This window comes from Ruditapes philippinarum, unplaced genomic scaffold, assembly GCF_026571515.1.
Source record: "Ruditapes philippinarum isolate M1 unplaced genomic scaffold, ASM2657151v2 ctg5760_1_1_1_1, whole genome shotgun sequence".
In the NCBI taxonomy this organism is placed as follows: Eukaryota; Metazoa; Mollusca; class Bivalvia; order Venerida; family Veneridae; genus Ruditapes; species Ruditapes philippinarum.
Genome location: NW_026860347.1, coordinates 65286 through 87891, shown reverse-complemented (window position 1 = coordinate 87891; position 22606 = coordinate 65286). Strand labels below are relative to the sequence as shown.

The following is a 22606-nucleotide window of genomic DNA, read 5'->3' as shown; positions in this document are numbered from 1 at the left end:
GAATAATAATTTTACAGGTTTACTTAATTTGATAATAAATAATGATATTTTTACATATATTTATAAACAATTGATGTTATATTTTATTCATTATCAATGAATGATTGGTAAACAATTCCTTTTTATGTAAATATGTAGAATGATTAAAGGTAAAGTGTCCATTGGTGTTTAAATTGGACCTTCATTCTAACGCAGTTGTGCAATTTTGAGAAAAGTGGCGTATGATCCCCAAGTAAAAGAATGCGCGTGCCCTATTGGGGAAAAATGGCGAAATCAATTCAAATTGAATTTGAAAGGTTATCAGGGATGATTAAACAGGCATATCACAAAGTTTTAAAAGCAGGTTGCACTCCTAATAGTGGTTATTCAGCATTCGAGTAGGAATACTCGGACAAACAAACAAGAAAGAGATGAAATAGGAACACTATAAAAACAACAGTAATGTCGTGCAGAAAGATTTTCAAGGATTAAAAGTATAAAATCTGTGATTGAAAGTTTAGGCTTCAAACAACATTGATGCGATCAAACGGAATCCTACAAGAATACCCAAAACGGCAAAATTGAACGATGCTGTAGGCTCGGTTAGATAAAATCTATTCATGAACGATAGTGCTACGTGCATGCTACCGTCCACAATCCTACCATCTGCTAAAGTAGTATTTTACATTTATACATGATATTTGGAAAAAAAGATCATCTGAGGATGTGTTCATACGTTGGTATTTAGAAAACCTTCAATGTATTACGTTCGAGCCATTCCATTAAAAGCGACGCATGGTTCCAATGTGCCGTATTAAACCGTGTGGTTTCAAAATTAGCAAATAAACGTGCTTAAAGCTACTGATCCCTAGATGCTAAAATGAAGAAAGAAAGTGAAATAACATTTCAATTAAACGGTAAATAATGGTAAGTTTAATTTGTAAAACCATTATTACTGACTTCTTAATTCAAGAAAAAATGTTGACAAAAGCGTCAATACATCGTGTTTCTTCTCTACATTATCTGCTACGTTACTAATGTCATAGCCAATAAAAATAGGAGAAGATAACTCACTCAACGTGATCACGTGTTACAACAATGGTTCGGAAAAAGCCCGGTATCCGGGTATCAGGTTCACCCGGAGTAGAACATTAATGTTTGTCTGAGTAGGCCCTAATCATATTTCAGGCTAAAGTGTAAATCGACAAATAATAATTTTAGTGCCACAAATTTCCACAAATATCCCAACCAAAGCATTCTATTTGTGCCCCTCTATGTTTGATTCGATTGCAGATTCCCTGCGTTCCGGATCGCAGGTCGCGATATTGTTCTGTACAATCATGTGGTACAATTAAACAAAAGGGCCATGATGGCCCTGAGTCGCTCACCAGAAACAAGTGCTTTTCAGTGTTGGTATGTCAATATATTCTAATTTTAAATTTGAGCATAGAATAAATGTCCAAATAATACAATAATAACTTGAAGAAATCCCATGACCTGGGGTATTTAAGCTTTAGCTTAAACGGGGCTAATCAAATTAATATGAGCAAACTTGATAAAAGACTACCTAAGAATGCTACAAAGTTTGGTGATCATCCATCAATTATTTCAGTAGGAATGATGTTCCAAGGTTTTTTCTATTTTTAGCTTTAGTGGCCCCTACAAGGGGCTAATCAAATAAATATAAGCAAACTTGATAAAAGAGTACCAAAGAATGCTACAGACAAAGTTTGGTGATCATCCATCAATTGGTTCTGAAGTAGAAGATGTTTAAAGGTTTTTCTATTTTTAGCTTTAGCGGCCCCTAAAAAAGGCCAATTAAATTAATATGAGCAAACTTGATAAAAGATTACCCAAAAATGCTACAGACAAAGTTTGGTGATCATCCATTAATTAGTTCTGCAGGAGATAAAGTTTGAACGTATTTCTATTTTTAATTTTAGCGGCCCCTAAAGGGGGCTATTCGAAATTAATATGAGCAAACTTAATAAGCGACTACCCAATAATGCTACAGACAAAGTTTGGTGATCATCCATCAATTAGTTCTGTAGCAATAGACGTCTAAATGCATATCTATTTTTAATTTTAGCAGGCCCTAAAAGGGGCCAATTTAAATAATATGAGCAAACTTGATAAAAGACTACCCAACAATGCTTCAGACAAAGTTTGGTGATCATCCATCCATTAGTTCTGTAGAAATAGACATTTAAAGGTATTTCTATTTTTAGCGTAATCGGCCCCTAGAAAGGGCCAATCAAATTTATATGAGCAAACTTGATAAAAAAACTACCAAAGAATGCTACAGACAAAGTTTGGTGATCATCCATCAATTAGTTCTCTAGAATTAGACTTTTAACAGTATTTCTATTTTTAGCTATAGAGACCCTTAAAAGGGGCCAATCAAATTAATATGAGCAAACTTGATAAAACACTGCCCGAGAATGCTACAGACAAAGTTTGGTGATCATCCATCAATTAGTTCTGTAGGAGAAGATGTTTAAAGGTTTTTTTTCTATTTTTAGCTTTAGTGGCCCCTACAAGGGGCTAATCAAATAAATATAAGCAAACTTGATAAAAGAGTACCGAAGAATGCTACAGACAAAGTTTGGTGATCATCCATCAATTGGTTCTGAAGTAGAAGATGTTTTTAAAAAGGTTTTTCTATTTTTAGCTTTAGCGGCCCCTAAAAAAGGCCAATTAAATTAATATGAGCAAACTTGATAAAAGATTACCCAAAAATGCTACAGACAAAGTTTGGTGATCATCCATTAATTAGTTCTGCAGGAGATGATGTTTGAACGTATTTCTATTTTTAATTTTAGCGGCCCCTAAAAGGGGCTTTTCGAAATTAATATGAGCAAACTTAATAAAAGACTACCCAATAATGCTACAGACAAAGTTTGGTGATCATCCATCAATTAGTTCTGTAGCAATAGACGTCTAAATGCATATCTATTTTTAATTTTAGCGGGCCCTAAAAGGGGCCAATTAAAATAATATGAGCAAACCTGATAAAAGACTACCCAACAATGCTTCAGACAAAGTTTGGTGATCATCCATCCATTAGTTCTGTAGAAATAGACATTTAAAGGTATTTCTATTTTAAGCGTAATCGGCCCCTAGAAAGGGCCAATCAAATTTATATCAGCAAACGGTCATATGGGGGTTGCGTTCATTGAACGCCGCCTTTCCTTGTTGATCTTGTTTTTCATATTTGATAAAAAAAACTACCAAAGAATGCTACAGACAAAGTTTGGTGATCATCCATCAATTAGTTCTCTAGAAATAGACTTTTAACAGTATTTCTATTTTTAGCTATAGAGACCCTTAAAAGGGGCCAATCAAATAATATGAGCAAACTTGATAAAACACTACCCGAGAATGCTACAGACAAAGTTTGGTGATCATCCATCAATTAGTTCTGTAGGAGAGAATGTTTAAAGGTTTTTCTATTTTTAGCCCTAGAGACCCCTAAAAGGGGCCAATCAAAATAATATTGGCAAACTTGATAAAAGACTACCTAAGAATGCTACAGACAAAGTTTGGTGATCATCCATTAATTAGTTCTGTAGAAATAGACGTTTAAAGGTTTTTCTATATTTAGCTTTAGCGACCCCTAAAAGGGACAATAAAATTCATATGAGCAAACTTGATAAAAGACTACCCAAGAAAGCTACAGACAAAGTTTGGTGATCATCCATTAATTAGTTCTGTAGAAATAGACGTTTAAAGGTTTTTCTATTTTTAGCTTTAGCGGCCCCTAAAAGGGCCAATCATATTCATATGAGCAAACTTGATAAAAGACTACCCAAGATAGCTACAGACAAAGTTTGGTGATCATCCATCCATTAGTTCTGTAGAAGAAAATGTTTAAAGGTTTTTCTATTTTTAGCCCTAGAGACCCCTATAAGGGGCCAATAAAATTAATATGAGCAAACTTGATAAAGGACTACCCAAGAATGCTACAGACAAAGTTTGGTGATCATCCATTCATTTGTTCTGTAGAAATAGACATTTAAATGTATTTCTATTTTTAGCTTAAGCGGCCCCTAAAACTTGAGAGGGTCTTCTTTCCATCCATTAGTTCTGTAGAAGAAGATGTTTAAAGGTTTTTCTATTTTTAGCTCTGCTGACCCCTATAAAGGGGCCAATTGGAATGACTTGAGCAAATTCAAGTGTGACTGTCACAAGGATGCTACAGACCAAATATGAAGTAAATCTGCTTAGTAGATTCAGAGAAGAAGACGATTGTTGATGCATGACGACGGACGACGGACGACGGACGCCGGAGCATCCCCCTTTGATACTAATAGCTCACCCTGAGCCTTCGTCTCTTGTGAGCTTTAAATCGATGAAGGAATTCCGTAGTATATTAAAAAGAATGTTAATTCCATTAGCGAAGAAAACTGGTAGTTTTCATAGCAAGAATGTTAAAATATGAACATTTTGAAGTGTCATTTAGATTTCTTTAAACTATATAATGTTTTTGAGGATGGAGATCTCATATTATTAAGCCTGCATTTAAATGACACAACTTTTAAACGATACATTTTAAATTTTGGAAACATATCTTTAGGACAATTGTGCAGTATTGAAGTACGAATACTTAAATCACTTAACTCAAAACAGATCAGATAGCAAATATTTGAGATACCAAATACATACAAAAATGTGCTGAACGATCTTCTAGAACCGAAAACATCAAAGTCTTTGATTGACTTTTTACAGTCCTTACGCGCCAAAACAGCACTGATGAGAAATAAATAAGGTAAGATACGGAAAATGTAATACCCAAATAATTGTTAAAACAGAAAAAGGAAAACTTATGTTGTGGTATTGGAACTCAAGTAACATTTATATTTCATATAGAAATTTATATAAATAAAATAAATAAACATTACTACCTTTTTTTCAAGGGCCTTCTTAAAAAGTGGCATCATGGATTTAACTACATGCATAGCAGTATCTTGGTAGCCAATCATCAAACCATGCGTCCTCATATGCTGATTTTGAGCATCATCTGCAGTTTTTCGAACCTTAAATATATTTTATAAATCAAAGTAAAAAACTAGACCAAATTATGCTTGTTTAATAATTGAACTATCGACAAAAGTAACAACCACCAAAGACTGGCTCAAACAACTTATTAAAATGAACGTTTTGAATTATTTTTAAAACAGGAGCTTGAATGACTTAAGTAGAAATAACAGTAATAACTTGTTATACCTTTCGTGCTAATATTGGGTCTTCTTTCAATGCCAAATATGCAAGTTCAAGGAATCTTGCTGCTTCCTTTTGTGCATAATATAATTCAAATAAAAGGTTTCTCTTAAATGCTTTTGATTCCATCTCAGATGATCCTGATTCCGTCTCAGATGAAGCCTGAAAAATAATAACCTTAAAATCAGACCCTATATCTGTATAGTATTGTATTTGCGTCACTACTTTTCATAATCAAGTTTATCTGCAGAAAAAAGGATACCATTATTTGAAACAATATTGCTCAACCTTTTTACATCTATATATATATATATATATATATATATATATATATATATATATATATATATATATATATATATATATATATATATATATATATATATATATATATATATAATATATATATATATATATATATATATATCTATTTAAGCGTTATTTCGTGCCTGACAGCACATTATCACGTAACTATGTAGTTTATGCTGTGGTGACGTGATTTCAAAAACAAATATGCACATTTTAAGGGCACCACAAAGGCGTTTCAATTAGGGAAGAAACTTTTCTTACAAATGATGACACTATATGACTTCCAAAACAAAGGAATGTTTACCCTAAATGCATAATTCACAATATATTTACTACGGTCTACTTGTACAGCGTGTATCGAGCGTTTGATTATTATTCTATAATTACAAAATAAAATCACAATATTCTCAAAAGCAAATATATATTTTTTCTTGGGATACTTATCCGGAATGATTTGAAATATTCAAATATAATTTTTTCTTGTGGTATCTTAACTTTTTGATAAGATATCAACTTATAAAAAATAATATTATTCCAGAAATAATAAAGTGCAAAATAACAATCTAAAACTAATTCTTGAATTATCCAAAATATATATTTCAAGAAGCAATTACTCTATTCACACTAACTGTCAAACAAACAAAAATTTATATTCTTAAACCTTTCTCTTATTTCTTACATTAATATCTCAAATCAACAATCTCTTATCTCAAATAAACGTTCAAAAGCCAATTCTTATAATAGTATCTTAAAAATAAAATATTCTTTATCAAACATTTGTCCAAGGGGTTTTACTTAAGCAATAAAGCATTTTCCGTCATACTTGTCAATGCTTTATGCCAAATATTGTGGCAAAGAATTTATCCACAAAAATATAAGATGCGTTTTTCTCTATCTTAGTCTATCAAATGCAAGTGATTCCGGGGTAGGACGAATTATGACCTAATGGTCATGATTTATATCACTTTAAAATTATAGAAATCTACAAATTGGTGTGATAAATGCCAAATATCTAAGCGCTATCCTTTGTTGTTTCGCAAAATCGAGTACGATTAATATCAATTTAACAGATTTCGCAAGATAATGCTACGTGCTAAATATTGTAGCTCCTGGTATTGAAGTTTCACCAAATAAGACTGTATGTTTTCTCCTACAAGTATTACAAAACTATAAAAACTCAATGAGCCAACATTGACCTAAGGGACATGATTAATACCAGTTATGTAGATGCCAAACTTGAGCTTGACCTGCGCATTCTTTTGACGTATCCATAATTCAAATTTAAGTTAAATGTGTAATACCGTTTGGGAAATAATAAACGGAAACTGAAAATGTCATATTATTTTCAAAGTGAAAGGGGCATGACTCTGCCAAAAATCATCGAACCATGACCAAATTGGAACTTTGTGCATTTCTTCGACATATCCATATGTCAAATTTGAGTTGAATGTTTAATACTGTTGGTAAGATAATGAACGGGAAACTGATAATTTCATATTATTTTCAAAGTAAGGGGCATAACTCTGCCAAAAATCATTGAACCATGACCAAATATGAAGTTGACCTGCGCATTCCTTTAACGTATCCATATGTCAAATGTGGTTGGGGAGATAATGAACGGAAACTGAAAGTATCTTCAAAGGGCATAACTTTGTCAAAAATCATCAGACCATAACCAAATTCGAACTTGACCTGTAATTTAATATGAGATATCCATATGTCAAATTTGAGTTGAATGTGTGCAACCGTTACTAAGATAATGAACGGAAAGTAATGATGACGGAATGACGGAACAGAGTAGCACTATATGCCCCAGCCTTGATATGGCGGGGGCATAAAAAGAGAGAAATAAAGAATTCTTGAAGAACCTTCAAAGCGGTAAAATTGATAATGTTGCTGACTCTGTTAGATTGAACCTGTTCCTGATCGGAACTGATAAGTACAAGCTTCCGCCAACGCCCCATAGTACCAGCTTAAGCAGAATAAACATTTAATATAAAATGGCTAAATGTTGAATTAGAAACATCCGCAGATGTGTTCATCTGATAAGTTACATATTAATGTCACTGAACCATGACATGTAATTAGGGTTTTAGGGATTTTGTAAGTGAAAGAAAATGTAATTACCATATTTAAAATTTCCCTTTTCTAAGAGAAATGCGATCAGTGATCACACGTGTCGTCTAATGACAGCCAATTGCATGTCAGAGCTGTGGAGTAGAAGCAACACAAATCATTAACAGGCAAAACGCGTTTTTTTTTTGTTTATGTGCTCACCTAAAGATTGTTCACCCGGTAAACCCGTTTAACATGCGCAAGTACTTAAGGTAACAATCAATCATGTAAGGGTTCATTTAAATTACTTTAGTAGTATAAGAGATGTACTCTAGACAAAACTTAGAAATAGTAAAAATTATTAAAGATCCATAACTCTGACCCAAAAAATCATTGCAAATGCCGACGACATGCACAACTAGACTTAGTGCTGATCATTCTAGTAACGTTTCGATGAAATTGCACTAGTATTTACTGAGATGTCCGGACAAGTTTTGTAACGGACGGGCAGACCGACCGAAAGACAGCAACGGAGAAGTGATCCCTTTATGGCGACATAAACAGGGAATGTCTTGTTTTGGAAATGTTGGTCAACTGGTTACCTGCTTCGTTTCCGCTCCAAAACTAGTGAACCATTAGACCAACAGTCTTCGCATTTCATAGGATGTTCACCCTCTTTTAGCAGAAGCGTGAAGGTCACGGTAACGGTGACCTTGAATGTGAAAATAGTTTCCGCTCAATAGTAAATATAACTGTTTAATACATGTGAACTTGGAAAGAACTAGATTTTACTCACAGAAATAGTTTTGTTTTTTAAATCTATGATCCAGTTTATTCAAGACATCAATACAAATCAAAGACGGACGAGTTCTGAATAGATAATTACCCTCCGGCCATTATTTAATCAAATTTTCAATTGATTACTTCTCAAATTTCTTGGCCGTACAACTTGTTCCAACAAATTATTTTCTCGGGTCAAACTTAACTTTCTTTTTCTAAGGGAGTGTAGGTTCGGCCGACTTCATAAAACTAAGGCTTTTTTTAATAGCTTCTTTTTATTATAATGAATTGTGTGCATGTTGATAGCGACGACATAGACGTAAGGTGTCATTAACATAGACGTAAGGTGTCATTGTTTGCACTGTTTTAATTTGTTCACATAACTGATTTTGTACTGACATCAGTTGTATATATTATTTTTCAAGCTTCGCCATTTACTTGAGCAGTCACCAATAAATATAGAAGCCCAGCTTTTATATGATGTTGGTTGACTATAAGTTGTTAAAGCTGTGTCCGTTTCGTCAAGTGTTTTTGTAATATAATTTGTTTCATTGATTAAGTTGATCACCATATAAACATTAATCATTTCTTAATCTACTTAATCAATGGTACGTTTACTATAAGAAAATTTATATGTATTTGACACTGTAAATAGAAGTTGAAAGCACTTCTCAACATCACATAAAAGCTTGGCTTCTATATATAGGACGTATTTCTAAAGTCGACGGTCTGCAACTAGAGCAATTATATCCTATCATTGTATTCCCCAAATAACCCAGGTTTTGAAGGATTCACCCTAGATAAGTGACGATTCGCCCTACTTCAATATAATCATTGAAGACGTCCTTCAAATTATCAAAATTAAGAAATAATAACATTAATTCTTTTTCTATATTTGTGCATTTAAATGTTCCCTATCTTTATCTTAAAGAACAGAAATTGACCATTTTAACTGTTGCTTTTACAATATTAAAACTGATAACAGTTCGCCCTCAGTTCAGTGACGTTTCGCCCAGCTTCAGTAATCATCATAGTATCATGTTTTTAATAAGTTTCCTACAGGAATGTTTACGTTAGATATATATTCTTTGTATTTGCTGATAAAGATAAGTTTTCCAGTGGTGGTATGCGTTGAAACACTACATCTTATGTTAGTTTAAGGCCCTAAGCTTTTTTTACAAATATTTAGAAAATGACAAAATATATACTTTAGCATTCATATAAACTTTCAACACTGTATAACAATCTGTTTTGAGTAACAATTATCACAAATCAAACTATTATTACGTATAAAGAACATAAACCTAATTCATTACTTATTACTCTAAAAGATAAATGAAAATGATACAAACGGAACGAGTAATTGTAAATTCTGTTAAACTGATATTTTTCATATTCCATCTCATAATCAATTGTAATTTATAAAAAGTATACAAAAAAGCAAGAAATACCTAAACTATATGTTTTCTTCTTTACCAAATTAAATATAAAATGTTTAAATAAATGTGATGAGAATCGTCACCAAATTAGGGCGAATCGTTCGCGTATTGTTTTATTACCTCGTCAATGAATAAACACTTTGACTTGTTCGTACATTTGCACTTGGTGCATAATGAGGTTTACGATGGAGGAGTTTACACTGAATTTGTCGGATCAAACTAGTTCTCAAAACAAAATAGATATTTCAATGCGTTTAAGATATATACATTCGATACTTTTAAAGAATTGAAGTTTAATTTCATTCATTCATTAATTTTAATGTCCCCGCATTTTCGAAAAATTCGGAAAAAAGTTGGATATAGGAAAGGCTCCGTTCATTGGTCCGTCCGTCCGTCAAACTTTCGTGTCCGGTCCATAATTTAGTCATTTATCAAAGGAATTTTAAATTACTTGGCAGAAATGTTTTTCATAATAAGACAATGTGTCACGCGTATCACCCGAATCCCTATATTCAATAGTTTAAACTATAATAACTTTCTCATCTATCATGGGATTTTGAAAATATTTGGCATAAATGTTCACAATTATGAGACGTAGTGTCATGTTTCCAAGGTCAATGTCACACTTTGAGGTCAAATCATAACATGGTCTGTCATAGGGTATATTTTGAGTCCAGTTCATAATTTTTTCATGGATCAAGGGAAATCAAAATTACTTGTCATTAATAATATGCCGACCCCTACCTCCAAGGTCAATGTCACAGCATGGTCTTTTAAAGGATATATTTTGTGTCTTCTTTTTGGCACAAATGTTCACAATAATAGGAGGTTATGTTCAACAACTTGACCCCTGCCTTCAAAGTCAAGGTCTTACTTGGGGGCCAAAGCTTTTAATATGGTCTAGTCTTGTATCAATAAAATAATTTTAAGATAACTTGGCACAACTGTTTACAATATTAAAAGTACAGGTCATGCGCAACACCCAGACCCCCACCTCAAAGGTCAAGGTCACCCTTGGAGATCAAGGCCATAAATTGTTATGCTCCCCGAAGGGTGAGCATATAGTCGTCAATGTATTCGTCCGTTTGTCTTTCCGCCCGTCCGCTATTCTTGTCCGGGACATAACTTTGAAACAACAAAAGGTATCAACATGAAACTTTGTAGGTAGGAAGATCTCATTGAGTAGATGTGCAGTGCAGAAGAACCGTAACTCTGCCATGCCCTTTGGAAATATGGGACTTGTTTATTTTTACACTTTGAACTTGGTCCGGGACATAACTCTGAAACTATAAGATATATCAACATGAAACTTTGTAGGTAAATAGATCTCATTGTGTTTAAGTGCAGTCTAAAGAATCATAACTCTGTCCTGCCTAATTTTGGAGTAATTGCATAAGAACCATAACTATATCTTGTCTAATTTTAGAGTAATTGCGCTTTGTTTATGTTTTAATTTTGAACTTTGTCCGGGACATAACTCTGAAATTTAAAGAGATATAAACATGAAACCTTTTAGGTATATATATTTCATTGCTTAAAATACAGTGCTAAAGAACCATAACTCTGTCTTGCCTAATTTTAGAGTTATTGCTATTTGTTCATTTGTACACTTTTGAACTTTTTTCGGAAAATTACTCTTAATCTATAAGAAATATCAACGTGAACTTTGTAGGTAGACAGATCTCATGAGGTAGAAGTGCAGTACAAAAGAATCTTAACTCTGCCTTGCTTAATATTTTGAGTTACTGCCCTTTGTTTTTGTTTTTGTTTTTTTACACTTTGAACATTGTCAGTGACATAACTATAAAACTATAAGAGATATTGTAGTGCCCCGGTATTTAATGGTAACTGATACTTACCTGGTGATTTTCATCTATTCTGTGACCTTTTGTTATTTTTTTTTTCTTTTTGTAACAACAAATAGTTTTGCAGCTTTCACTGGCTTCCCGTATAAATCAAGACAGTTGGACTGTTTAAATATTCAGCTCAACTTGCCTTATCTATGCGTTTTGCCAGGATTTCTTAGTTTTTACATCGCACTGTCTCCGTTCAAAATGTAAACAGTTTGTATTTTCACTTTTGCTGCTCCGTTTATCCTAGTCCGTGATGTATTTGTGAGAAATCCAGTTTAAATCGTTAATAACACATGTTTTCTTTTATTGTGTGAAGTAACTTGCTTAAAATCCATGTTAAACCTTCCTAATTTATTGATTTAATTTGTAATTACTGGCACATTGTTGTTGTACAGGAGGCGGCCATTTTGTTATGACAACTTCCGGTTGTATTGCTACGGACGCCGGTGCACTAAGGATATTTTTTCCGTATCGTTTATATTGTCTTGATTTGAGAATAGATAGCTATGGCCAGCTTGTTAAACTGTAGAAAACGTCCATATCATGTAATTATTTTTGTCTTACATTTCTATCATTATTTTTAGTGTCTACTCGGTATGTTTATTCGAGATTTTAAGTTTGCATCACTGCTGCAGTAGATGCGCGCTTTTGCTACGTCATTAATGCTGCATTGATGCGTTCTTGTGTTATGCTACAAGAATGATGCATTTATGCATCATTTTGTTGCATGCTACATCGGTAGCACTCAGTTTTGTATAAATACCAGACGTCTTGCTGCGTTCTGGGACTTCAGATATTTTTTTCGGCCTGGGCACCCGTTACTCTAGTAGATTCTAGCTATATATTTTAAGAGCATTTTAAAGCATTTATTTTTCTAAAAGGTTAGTGTGACTTAACAAAATAGCGAATAGACACTAGACAAAAATTATTTATAGTACATTTTTCTTGGCTTAATAAAAGATTTTATATCTTCAAAGTAATATTTTTGTAAGAGAAATCTTGTAATGTTTTTGTAGATTTCTCATTGATAAGTAATAATAGTTTTTCTAAATATCTTTAAGTAAACTTGTGCATTTTAAATCATTTATTATCTTGCCATATGAGTTTGAGGCTTGTAGGTTCTATATACAGTGAACAGTAAATTATAAGTTATTCAAATACTTGCACAAGGGTTTAGCATTTCAGTAAATATAGTGGTTAGCATTAGGTTGGTAGATAATTTAATGAGTTTTAATTAAGTTGTTAAAGCATTTATTTATGAGCATGTTCTGATTGCTTTAGATTTAACAGAAATTAAATTGATTATACTTTATCACTTGTCTTTTGTCATTGTGTACAAAAATAGATTTTAATTCTTATTTACCCATACTGGTTGAGACCTTCCCCCCCCCTTTTATTGAGTACTGAAGTCCATAGCCCATTTGTTTGCCCTTCACCCTGAAGCCTAAGTCCTGTATCCTGACAATATTGCAAGGGACTCGGAGCATTGGGATAACCAGCCTGGTGAACTGAGCAGTATAAGTGGAGCTGATACCAAGGTCGAGCACTCACACACTCAGTCATCCGGACACTACATTGTCTATAGCATAGTGTATTTTGCAATACCAAGGCCATCCGGACGCAAGGACCGCTAGCACGTAGCATATTTTTAATAAGTGGAGCTGGTATCAAGGTCAAGCACTCACACACTCATTCATCCGGACATTACATTGTCTATAGTATATTGTGCTATACAATACCAAGGCCATCCGGACGCCAGGACCGCTAGCGCGTAACATATTTTTGGTGTCAGAAGTGGGATCCTTGATTTTTAAAGGATCCAGTGATACAAACCGCACGCAAGAGCTTGGTATGATGGAAAATTACATACCAGGGGATAGTGAAGGGGAGGTATTTTTCCGACGGCAAGATCATGAGGGGTCAACCCATAGCGGATTGTCTAGAGCGAGCAGTTTACGAACATTGTCCGACGAAGAGGGGTCTTTAACAATTCGGCCATATGAAGGACAGGCGACAAATCCAGGCGCATCTAGATATACAGATGCTGCGGCAAATACTTCGCCATTTGTCGCAACTGATCAGTATCAGGCAGGGTCTGATAGGATGTTTAATGAAATAGCAGGGGTGTTGAAAGAGGTGGTCGTCGAACTTAAGAACTTGAAGCACCCAGCTCAGCAAAATGAAGTCCCCACTTCTATTCATCGACAAACCGATCCAGGTCGAGGAGATTACGAGCCTCATAGGCGCCAAGACCGTAATACTTGGAATGATCATCATTATCCCTCTGGGAGAGCTGAACCAAGAAGTTATGGGTATGATTTTAATTTCAACTCGGCGGAGCCCATGATGAATGTTGCTCCCAGAAGACCTTACGCGAGGGAAAATATGATTCGGTCAGATAGGAGGTATGCGTCTAGATCTAGGATGCCAGATACAGTCAAGATTCCATCATTTACAGGAAAAGAGGACTGGCAGGTCTGGATAGCGAGGTTTGAGGCCATAGCAGATAGGTTTGGATGGGGTAACGAAGACAGGTTGGACCAGTTATTGCCCCGCATGGAGGGTCAAGCCGCCCAATTCTTATACGGACAGTTACCGAGACACCTTATAAATGACTATGAAGAGCTTGTTAGAGAGATGAACAATAGATTTCGTGTCGTTGAAACTACTCGATCGTTTGCTGCCAAATTTAGTCGTAGAAATCAGAAGTCAGGAGAGACTGCCGAAGATTATGCAGCTGACCTGAAAATGCTTTACGATAAAGCTCATGGGTATCGCGATAGGCGAACCAGGGATGAAGACCTAGTCAGGAGGTTTCTTGATGGACTTCGCGATGAAGAGGTACGGTTCGAAATCGAATTCCATAAGGAGCCCGAAACAATTGACGAAGCGGTATACCATGTTGTCAATTTTGTGCAGACACGGAACAGTGTAGGCTCTGACAGGAAATATAGGGCTGCGAGGCGTGCAATACAGAAAAGCGAGGACTCAGATATCGACTTTGGAAGTCCGAGCGAGAGTCTTTGTAGGGTTCCGGAGAAAGTAGTGCCATGGTCTAGACCTCCTACTGAAAGCGACAGAAGTCAACCAAGCAGTAGCAGTAGTCGGCAAGTCCAAAATAAGCAAGAAGAGTTGTTGGCTAGCATTTTGGAAAGACTCGATAGGTTGGAAGGGACAGGTAGATCTGCAGCTCAGCAGCCTAAAAGAGACCAGTTACCCCGAAATAGTAACTCAGTGGAGTGTTATTTCTGTCATGCCATGGGGCACTATGCGAGGAACTGCCCTCAAAAGAGACCAAGGTTAAATGTTGAACCTTCACATAATGCGAAAACAAGTGAAGGTCAAAGGGTCAAAATGGTTCGGGTAATAAAGTGGATTTAAACTTCAAGGGACCAGCCCCGGTGGCCGGGAGGCGGTCCAATTAGAGATTGAAGGCCATAATAGTATGGGGGGCATGGGAGAAGCTGAGGATAAAGTAAAGTTAGGGAGGAAAAATAGGACTGCGAAGCGAAGGTTAAGTGAAGGATTGTATGTTAATGGATCCATACAAGGGGTTAACATCCTGTTCACAGCGGACACAGGGGCTGTCAGGACTGTGATATCGTCGAGGGTGTTCGAGGCTATGGATGAGGGCGTGAGGCCCAAGTTAACTAAATCTGGTAACCTTCGCGGGGCAAATGGCTTACCGATAGCAGAGTTCGGAAAGGCGGAATTTACTTTGAAGCTCGGCAGTTACGAGCTTACTCATGAGGTTGTCGTGGCTGACATCGAGGATGATGCGCTTCTTGGGTTTGACATTCTCATGGGTGGAGAGAAGGGACCGGCTGACCTTCTCTTGAGTAAAGGCCTGATAATTATTGATGGGGTAGAAATACCATGCCAAAAGATTGGTGGGATGAAAGGGCCTAGGCGAGTGACCGTGGCCGATGATATAAGCCTTCCGGGTAGAGCTGAGACAATAGTTGATGTTTTTGTCGAGAGGCTCGAGTATGATGATTTACTGAGGAACTGCGAGTATCTAGTTGAACCAAATGAAAATTTCAAAGAGCGGTATAATTTACTGATGGCCTCTACACTGATCGATATAAATAGCGGTCCCACTTGTAAGGTGCGAATAATGAATCCTTTTCCGGTAGATGTAACTTTGAAGCAGGATGCTTGTATTGGCGAGGCTGAGCAAATCGAGAGGATAGTGAGTGTGTTAGCCGAGAGAGAGCATGATGACGAGGAAGAAAACCTAAATAGAGTTCGAAGAGTGGGTCCGAAGGGGAACAGTAATCCGGGTGTTAGGGCCAATGCCGAGATGGTGAATATAGGTGATGTACCAGTCCACCTGTTGAGCCTATATGAGAAGGCGACAAAAGGCAAGAGCACTTATGAGAAGGTTCAGGTTAAGAACCTCCTGTGCAAGCATAGTGGTACATTTTCTAAGGATGAATGGGACTTGGGAGTTACATCATTGGTCGAACATTCCATTGACACGGGTGACGCAGCGCCAGTTAAGCAGAGACCAAGACGTGTGCCCTTGGCGTTTGCTGCTGAAGAAAAGGCCGCAGTTGAGGACTTGCTAAAGAAAGGCGTCATCCGGAAAAGCACTTCGCCTTGGGCAAGCCCAATCGTATTCGTGCGCAAGAAGTCTGGTGCTGTTCGTCCATGCGTGGATTATAGAAAGGTTAACGCACTTGTCAAGCAAGATGCCTTTCCACTGCCTAGAGTCCAGGACTGCCTGGATGCAGTGGCAGGCATGAGCCTCTTCAGTTATTTTGACTTGACCTCGGGTTACTTTCAGATCCCCCTCAAGAAGGAAGATATTCCCAAGACCGCCTTTACGTGCAAGTATGGACTGTTTGAGATGACCAGGATGCCGTTCGGCTTAAGCAACAGCAGCAGTACTTTCCAAAGGACAATGGAATTGGTACTGAAAGACCTTCAATGGCAAACCTGTCTTGTGTATGTCGATGACATTATTGTCTACAGTGCCAGCTTTGATGAACATATGTGTCGTGTTGATACGGTTCTTTCAAGAATAAATAATGCGGGGTTGAAGCTTCGTCCGGAGAAATGCCATCTGCTTCAGACCGAAGTAACCTTCCTTGGTCATATAGTGTCTAAGGATGGCGTGAGACCTGACCGGACAAATGTCGCAAAAGTTGCAGACTGGCCTACGCCATCAACTGCGAAACAAGTAAAGCAGTTTGTCGCGACCGCGTCTTATTACAGGCGGTTTATTAAAGACTTTGCGAAGATGGCCAAGCCGTTGACAGAGTTAACTAAGAAAGACACAGTGTTCAATTGGACCTCTGAGTGCCAAATGGCCTTTGAAACTTTAAAGGCAAAGCTCATTGGCGCTGACATCATGGGCTACCCTTTAAATGAAGGAGGAGACTTTTACCTAGATGTTGATGCGTCGGGATTTGGGCTGGGAGGAGTGTTGTCACAGGTGCAGTCTGGTCGTGAGAGAGTCATCGCCTATGCCAGCAGGTCAATGAACAAAGCAGAGCGAAATTATTGCGTAACGGAAAAGGAGTTGCTTGCTGTAGTGTATTACATTCAGTATTTCAGGCAATACTTGCTAGGTAGGAAATTTATCGTGAGAAGCGACCACCAAGCCCTAGTATGGTTGTTTAGCCTGAAGGAACCAAGCGGGAAAATCGCAAGGTGGATAGAGATACTCGCCGCGTACCAGTTTTCGATCCAGTACAGACCTGGTCGACTTCAATCACATTGCGATGCACTATCCAGATGCGAAGATCCAAGGGCATGCACTTGCAGCGAAATTGATACTAGTGAGCCATTAAAGTGCGGGCCTTGCAGTAAATGCCGAAGGCGGGCAGATCTAATGGAGTTGTCATGGCCAGGGGTGACAGGTGAGCCACTCGGCGATAAAGTTGAACAGGAAAGCATATCTCAAAAGCCGGACACGTCCATGGCGCAGATCAGGGCTACGGTTAACAAGAAGGTAGAAAGGCACGTGCCATGGACAGAAGCGACCAGTGCACAAGAGGTCGCAAAGCAACAGGAAAATGACCCAGACATCGCGACAGTATATAAGGCAATGAAGGCAAATACAAAACCAGGCATTTCACAAATGGAGTCTGAAAGCCCTGCAGCCAGACATTATGTGATGATCTGGGACTCATTAGTGCTGTATGAGGGGGTTTTGTGCAAAAAGTTTGAGAAGCAAAATGGCACAGACATATATATACAGTTAATAGTCCCGAGTTTGATGAAAAAACAAGTGCTGAAGCAGGCTCATGACAATTTATTAGCAGGTCACCTTGGTACCAAGAAGACCAAACATAGAATCTTACAAGGCTATTACTGGTATCAACTCAAAGATGATGTCAAGCTCTTTGTCAGGGGTTGTGATATTTGTGCTGCCAATGCAGATCCAAAGAAGACGCCAAAGGCTCCAATGGGTCATCTACCAAGTGGTGCTCCCTGGGACGTGCTTGCCATCGACTTTATGGGTCCTTTGCCGATAACCGAAAATGGCAACCGATATGTTATGGTGCTCACTGATCACTTCACGAAGTACGCCGAGGTGTTTCCGGTTCCTTCTCAGCAGGCTGATGTTTGCGCATTGAAGATTGCAAATGAGTTCATTGCTAGGTGGGGATGTCCGCTTTCAATCCACTCGGACTTAGGTGCGACATTCGAAAGCAAAATCTTTAAGGAACTTTGCCGCCTGTTTGAGGTGCGGAAAACGCGGACCACGCCACGGAATCCGAAGGCCAATGGACAGTGTGAACGATTTAACCGGAGCCTGATAAAGATGGTTAAAGCATACCTAGTTGAGCAAGATGAGTGGGACAAGTACCTTGGGTGCCTCGCTGGTGCTTATAGGTCAGCTCCAAATGAGTCGACAAAGCTCACGCCAAACCTTATGTGCCTTGGTAGGGAGGTGAGAATGCCTGTGGATTTAGTTCATGGATATGCCCTGCATAATGAACCAAAATCAGAAGTTGAGCATGTGCAAGATATACGTGATCACATGTTAAGAGCGCACGAGGTGGCACGGACATATCTTAAAGTGAGCGCTCAGAGAAGCAAAGACCGATATGACATCAAAGCGTCTTTAACTAATTATAAAGTTGGAGATGTGGTGTGGTTGTTACATGAAGCGAGAAAAGTTGGCGTTACCCCAAAGCTTGAAAAGAAGTTTGACGGACCATGTATTGTTGTACAAAAACTGTCGCCGATAACTTTTAAAATACAAATAAACCAGAAGGGTGAACAAAGATTAGCCCATCATGACAAATTGAAAATGTATGAGGGTACTAATAGGCCTAAATGGATAAAGGCATTACTTAAAAAGCTTAAATAGGTTAAAATAATGTAGAATAACACGTAGTAGCCAGTAGGTAGAAACCACCATAGCAGTAGAGATAAAGGAGCCATAAGTACAAGAGTAGCAATCTTAATGAAAGTGCAAGGGGTTTTGGAGGGGAAAAACCAATTTTGGGAGCATTGGAACTGACAAGCCTTAAACTCTTCATGCCTTTGCTGAGGGATTCCTTAAAGTAAAAGCCCCCTTATTTTGTATATTACAGGCTGTCATGGATGCTAGACGTTCTGGGAGAAGGTTGTATACTTGCCTGCATTGTGAGAGGGGTCAAAGGGTGCATGTATCTGAGCGTTACAGGATGACGATTCATGTGTATCGCAACCATATGGCTTTGGATCAAGCACCGTTTTTTTGTTCGCTGTGCCAGTTTCGGTGTATGACAATGGGGGTGCTTGAGAAGCATGCGCTTCAGCCGAAGCATCTGTCTGACGCCAGCATGAGGGGAGGCGAGGCTCGCAGGTTCCTCGGGCAAAACCATACTCCGAAGATGGTGGTGGAGGGAGTAGATTTTAGGCTAGCGACGGAGGCAGAGGCTGTACGTAGGGGTAACCCTTCACGGGAAGACCTTTCACCGGAGGAGGAGCTTGATGACACGGAGTCAAACCAAGGTCTGGTGAACATAAGCGTCACACCGCAGTTGTTGACGGAGCTCTTGGGCAGGAGAACAGGATCTCAGACATTGTATGTCCCTACAGACAAGAGGCAGATCTCCATACCCGGGTACGATCCAACGATGCCGGAGTACACGCCAACAGGTTTGTCTGGCCAGGCAAACCTGTTAAAGCCAGCAGTGCCTAAGAGTCCGTCAGGTATTGTCGGAGTTCCTGAGAGAAGCCCTATGGTTCGAAGCAAGGCAGTGATGGCTACCACAGCAACTCTTCCTGTGTATCAGTCAAGTGCTACAGTGAGCAGCCCTTTCATGCCTATTAGGCCAGTCGTGTCATCAACATCTTCCACTTCTGTTTTCACGGCAGTGAGCACGTCACCGTATGTTCCTGTTGATTACCAGTATGTGCCATCATTTGGGGATTCTTTGACAAATGCCAGTCTTGATACATTGTTGACCCTTCCGACATTGGCAACAACTTCTGCTCCAGCAACGACAACAACTACAGTCGCTAGTGTCACGCCTGCTGTCAAGGAGACACTCAACACCCCAGTTATCCACAGGACACCCTTGGATTTTACCGGTACCCCGGAAGTGGAAGACATCAGTGGGCAACTTCTGGGCAGGGATGAGAGTGAGTCTTGTTTCTCACCAGTGACAACCAGGGTTGATAAAGGGTCACAGACCAAGGTTACCCACACTAAGACAGACCTGACCCCTACGGCATCATCAATGGCCATAACCCAGCTGTCAGAAACCATAAGAATTGGTATGGAGAAGATTTACCAGGCACTGGAGAGAAACAGCCGACGAATTGAGGAGGTGAATCGTACAATGGGAACGGTTGCAGATTCAATCACTAGGATGGAGCGGTCCGTGGATAATGTTGTTATGCGGCAAAATGTTCAGGGCCGCCGAAGTGAGTGCTCAGATTCGGGTAATAAGAAGCCACGTCTAGAGTCGAAGGAGAACCGCCCGCCAAAGATGCAATCAGTAGTGAAGGACCCAAAGAGATCAGGGAAATGAACTTGGATAATTATATTGTGAACTATTAATTGTGAACTTACCACAATTTCGTTTAATCTTAAGATTGGTAAATGCCATATTTCGTTGGAAATGGACGTTTAACTACTACCGGTGAAAGACTTATATTGTGTTCTACTATATACTTTAAACTTATTAGTGCTTCATAGTGAAATCAAATTATTGGACTTATTAAATAGTGAAAAGTTTAACGCGCTGAAGGAACTTGAAATTTCATTCATATAGATGGACTATATAGATTCTGTGAAACAGTGTTGATTATTTAATCAAAATATTTTATCTAGTCATTTTATTTTAGAATGTGATATTTAATTTATCATGAACTTGTTTTAAATGTTATTGATTGTGTATATTGTATGCATATTAAGATGTCTTTATTTACTTACCTGTTAATAATTTGTTGTTAAATACCAGCAACAGGAGTTGCTGCATCTGAAGTCGGGGGTAATGTAGTGCCCCGGTATTTAATGGTAACTGATACTTACCTGGTGATTTTCATCTATTCTGTGACCTTTTGTTATTTTTTTTCTTTTTGTAACAACAAATATTTTTGCAGCTTTCACTGGCTTCCCGTATAAATCAAGACAGTTGGACTGTTTAAATATTCAGCTCAACTTGCCTTATCTATGCGTTTTGCCAGGATTTCTTAGCTTTTACATCGCACTGTCTCCGTTCAAAAATGTAAAGTGTTTGTATTTTCACTTTTGCTGCTCCGTTTATCCTAGTCCGTGAAGTTTTTGTGTTAAATCCAGTTTAAATCGTTAATAACACATGTTTTCTTTTATTGTGTGAAGTAACTTGCTTAAAATCCATGTTAAACCTTCCTAATTTATTGATTTAATTTGTAATTACTGGCACATTGTTGTTGTACAGGAGGCGGCCATTTTGTTATGACAACTTCCGGTTGTATTGCTACGGACGCCGGTGCACTAAGGATATTTTTTCCGTATCGTTTACATTGTCTTGATTTGAGAATAGATAGTTATGGCCAGCTTGTTAAACTGTAGAAAACGTCCTTATCATGTAATTATTTTTGTCTTACATCTCTATCTTTATTTTTAGTGTCTACTCGGTATGTTTATTCAAGATTTTAAGTTTGCATCACTGCTGCAGTAGATGCGCGCTTTTGCTACGTCATTAATGCTGCATTGATGCGTTCTTGTTTTATGCTACAAGAATGATGCATAAGTGCATCATTTTGTTGCATGCTACATCGGTAGCACTCAGTTTTGTATAAATACCAGACGTCTTGCTGCGTTCTGGGACTTCAGATATTTTTTTCGGCCTGGGCACCCGTTACTCTAGTAGATTCTAGCTATATATTTTAAGAGCATTTTAAAGCATTTATTTTTCTAAAAGGTTAGTGTGACTTAACAAAATAGCGAATAGACACTAGACAAAAATTATTTATAGTACATTTTTCTTGGCTTAATAAAAGATTTTATATCTTCAAAGTAATATTTTTGTAAGAGAAATCTTGTAATGTTTTTGTAGATTTCTCATTGATAAGTAATAATAGTTTTTTCTAAATATCTTTAAGTAAACTTGTGCATTTTAAATCATTTATTACATTGTCATATGAGTTTGAGGCTTGTAAGTTCTATATACAGTGAACAGTAAATTATAAGTTATTCAAATACTTGCACAAGGGTTTAGCATTTCAGTAAATATAGTGGTTAGCATTAGGTTGGTAGATAATTTAATGAGTTTTAATTAAGTTGTTAAAGCATTTATTTATGAGCATGTTCTGATTGCTTTAGATTTAACAGAAATTAAATTGATTATACTTTATCACTTGTCTTTTGTCATTGTGTACAAAAATAGATTTTAATTCTTATTTACCCATACTGGTTGAGACCTTCCCCCCCTTTTATTGAGTACTGAAGTCCATAGCCCATTTGTTTGCCCTTCACCCTGAAGCCTAAGTCCTGTATCCTGACAATATTGCAAGGGACTCGGAGCATTGGGATAA

At 37.5% G+C, this 22606-nt stretch overlaps 1 protein-coding gene across 1 annotated transcript in view; it reads right to left on the bottom strand.

The window, feature by feature from the left end:
• The window catches only part of LOC132759722 (uncharacterized), a 52726-nt gene that overhangs the window by 10445 nt on the left and 19675 nt on the right, over window positions 1-22606 (bottom strand). Inside the window, exons 8-9 of the mRNA XM_060751541.1 lie at window positions 5206-5361; window positions 4884-5015 (exon numbers count right to left, since the gene is read on the bottom strand). Coding sequence (XP_060607524.1) covers window positions 4884-5015; window positions 5206-5361 — 288 coding nt within the window. The remainder of the gene's footprint in view (window positions 1-4883; window positions 5016-5205; window positions 5362-22606) is intronic.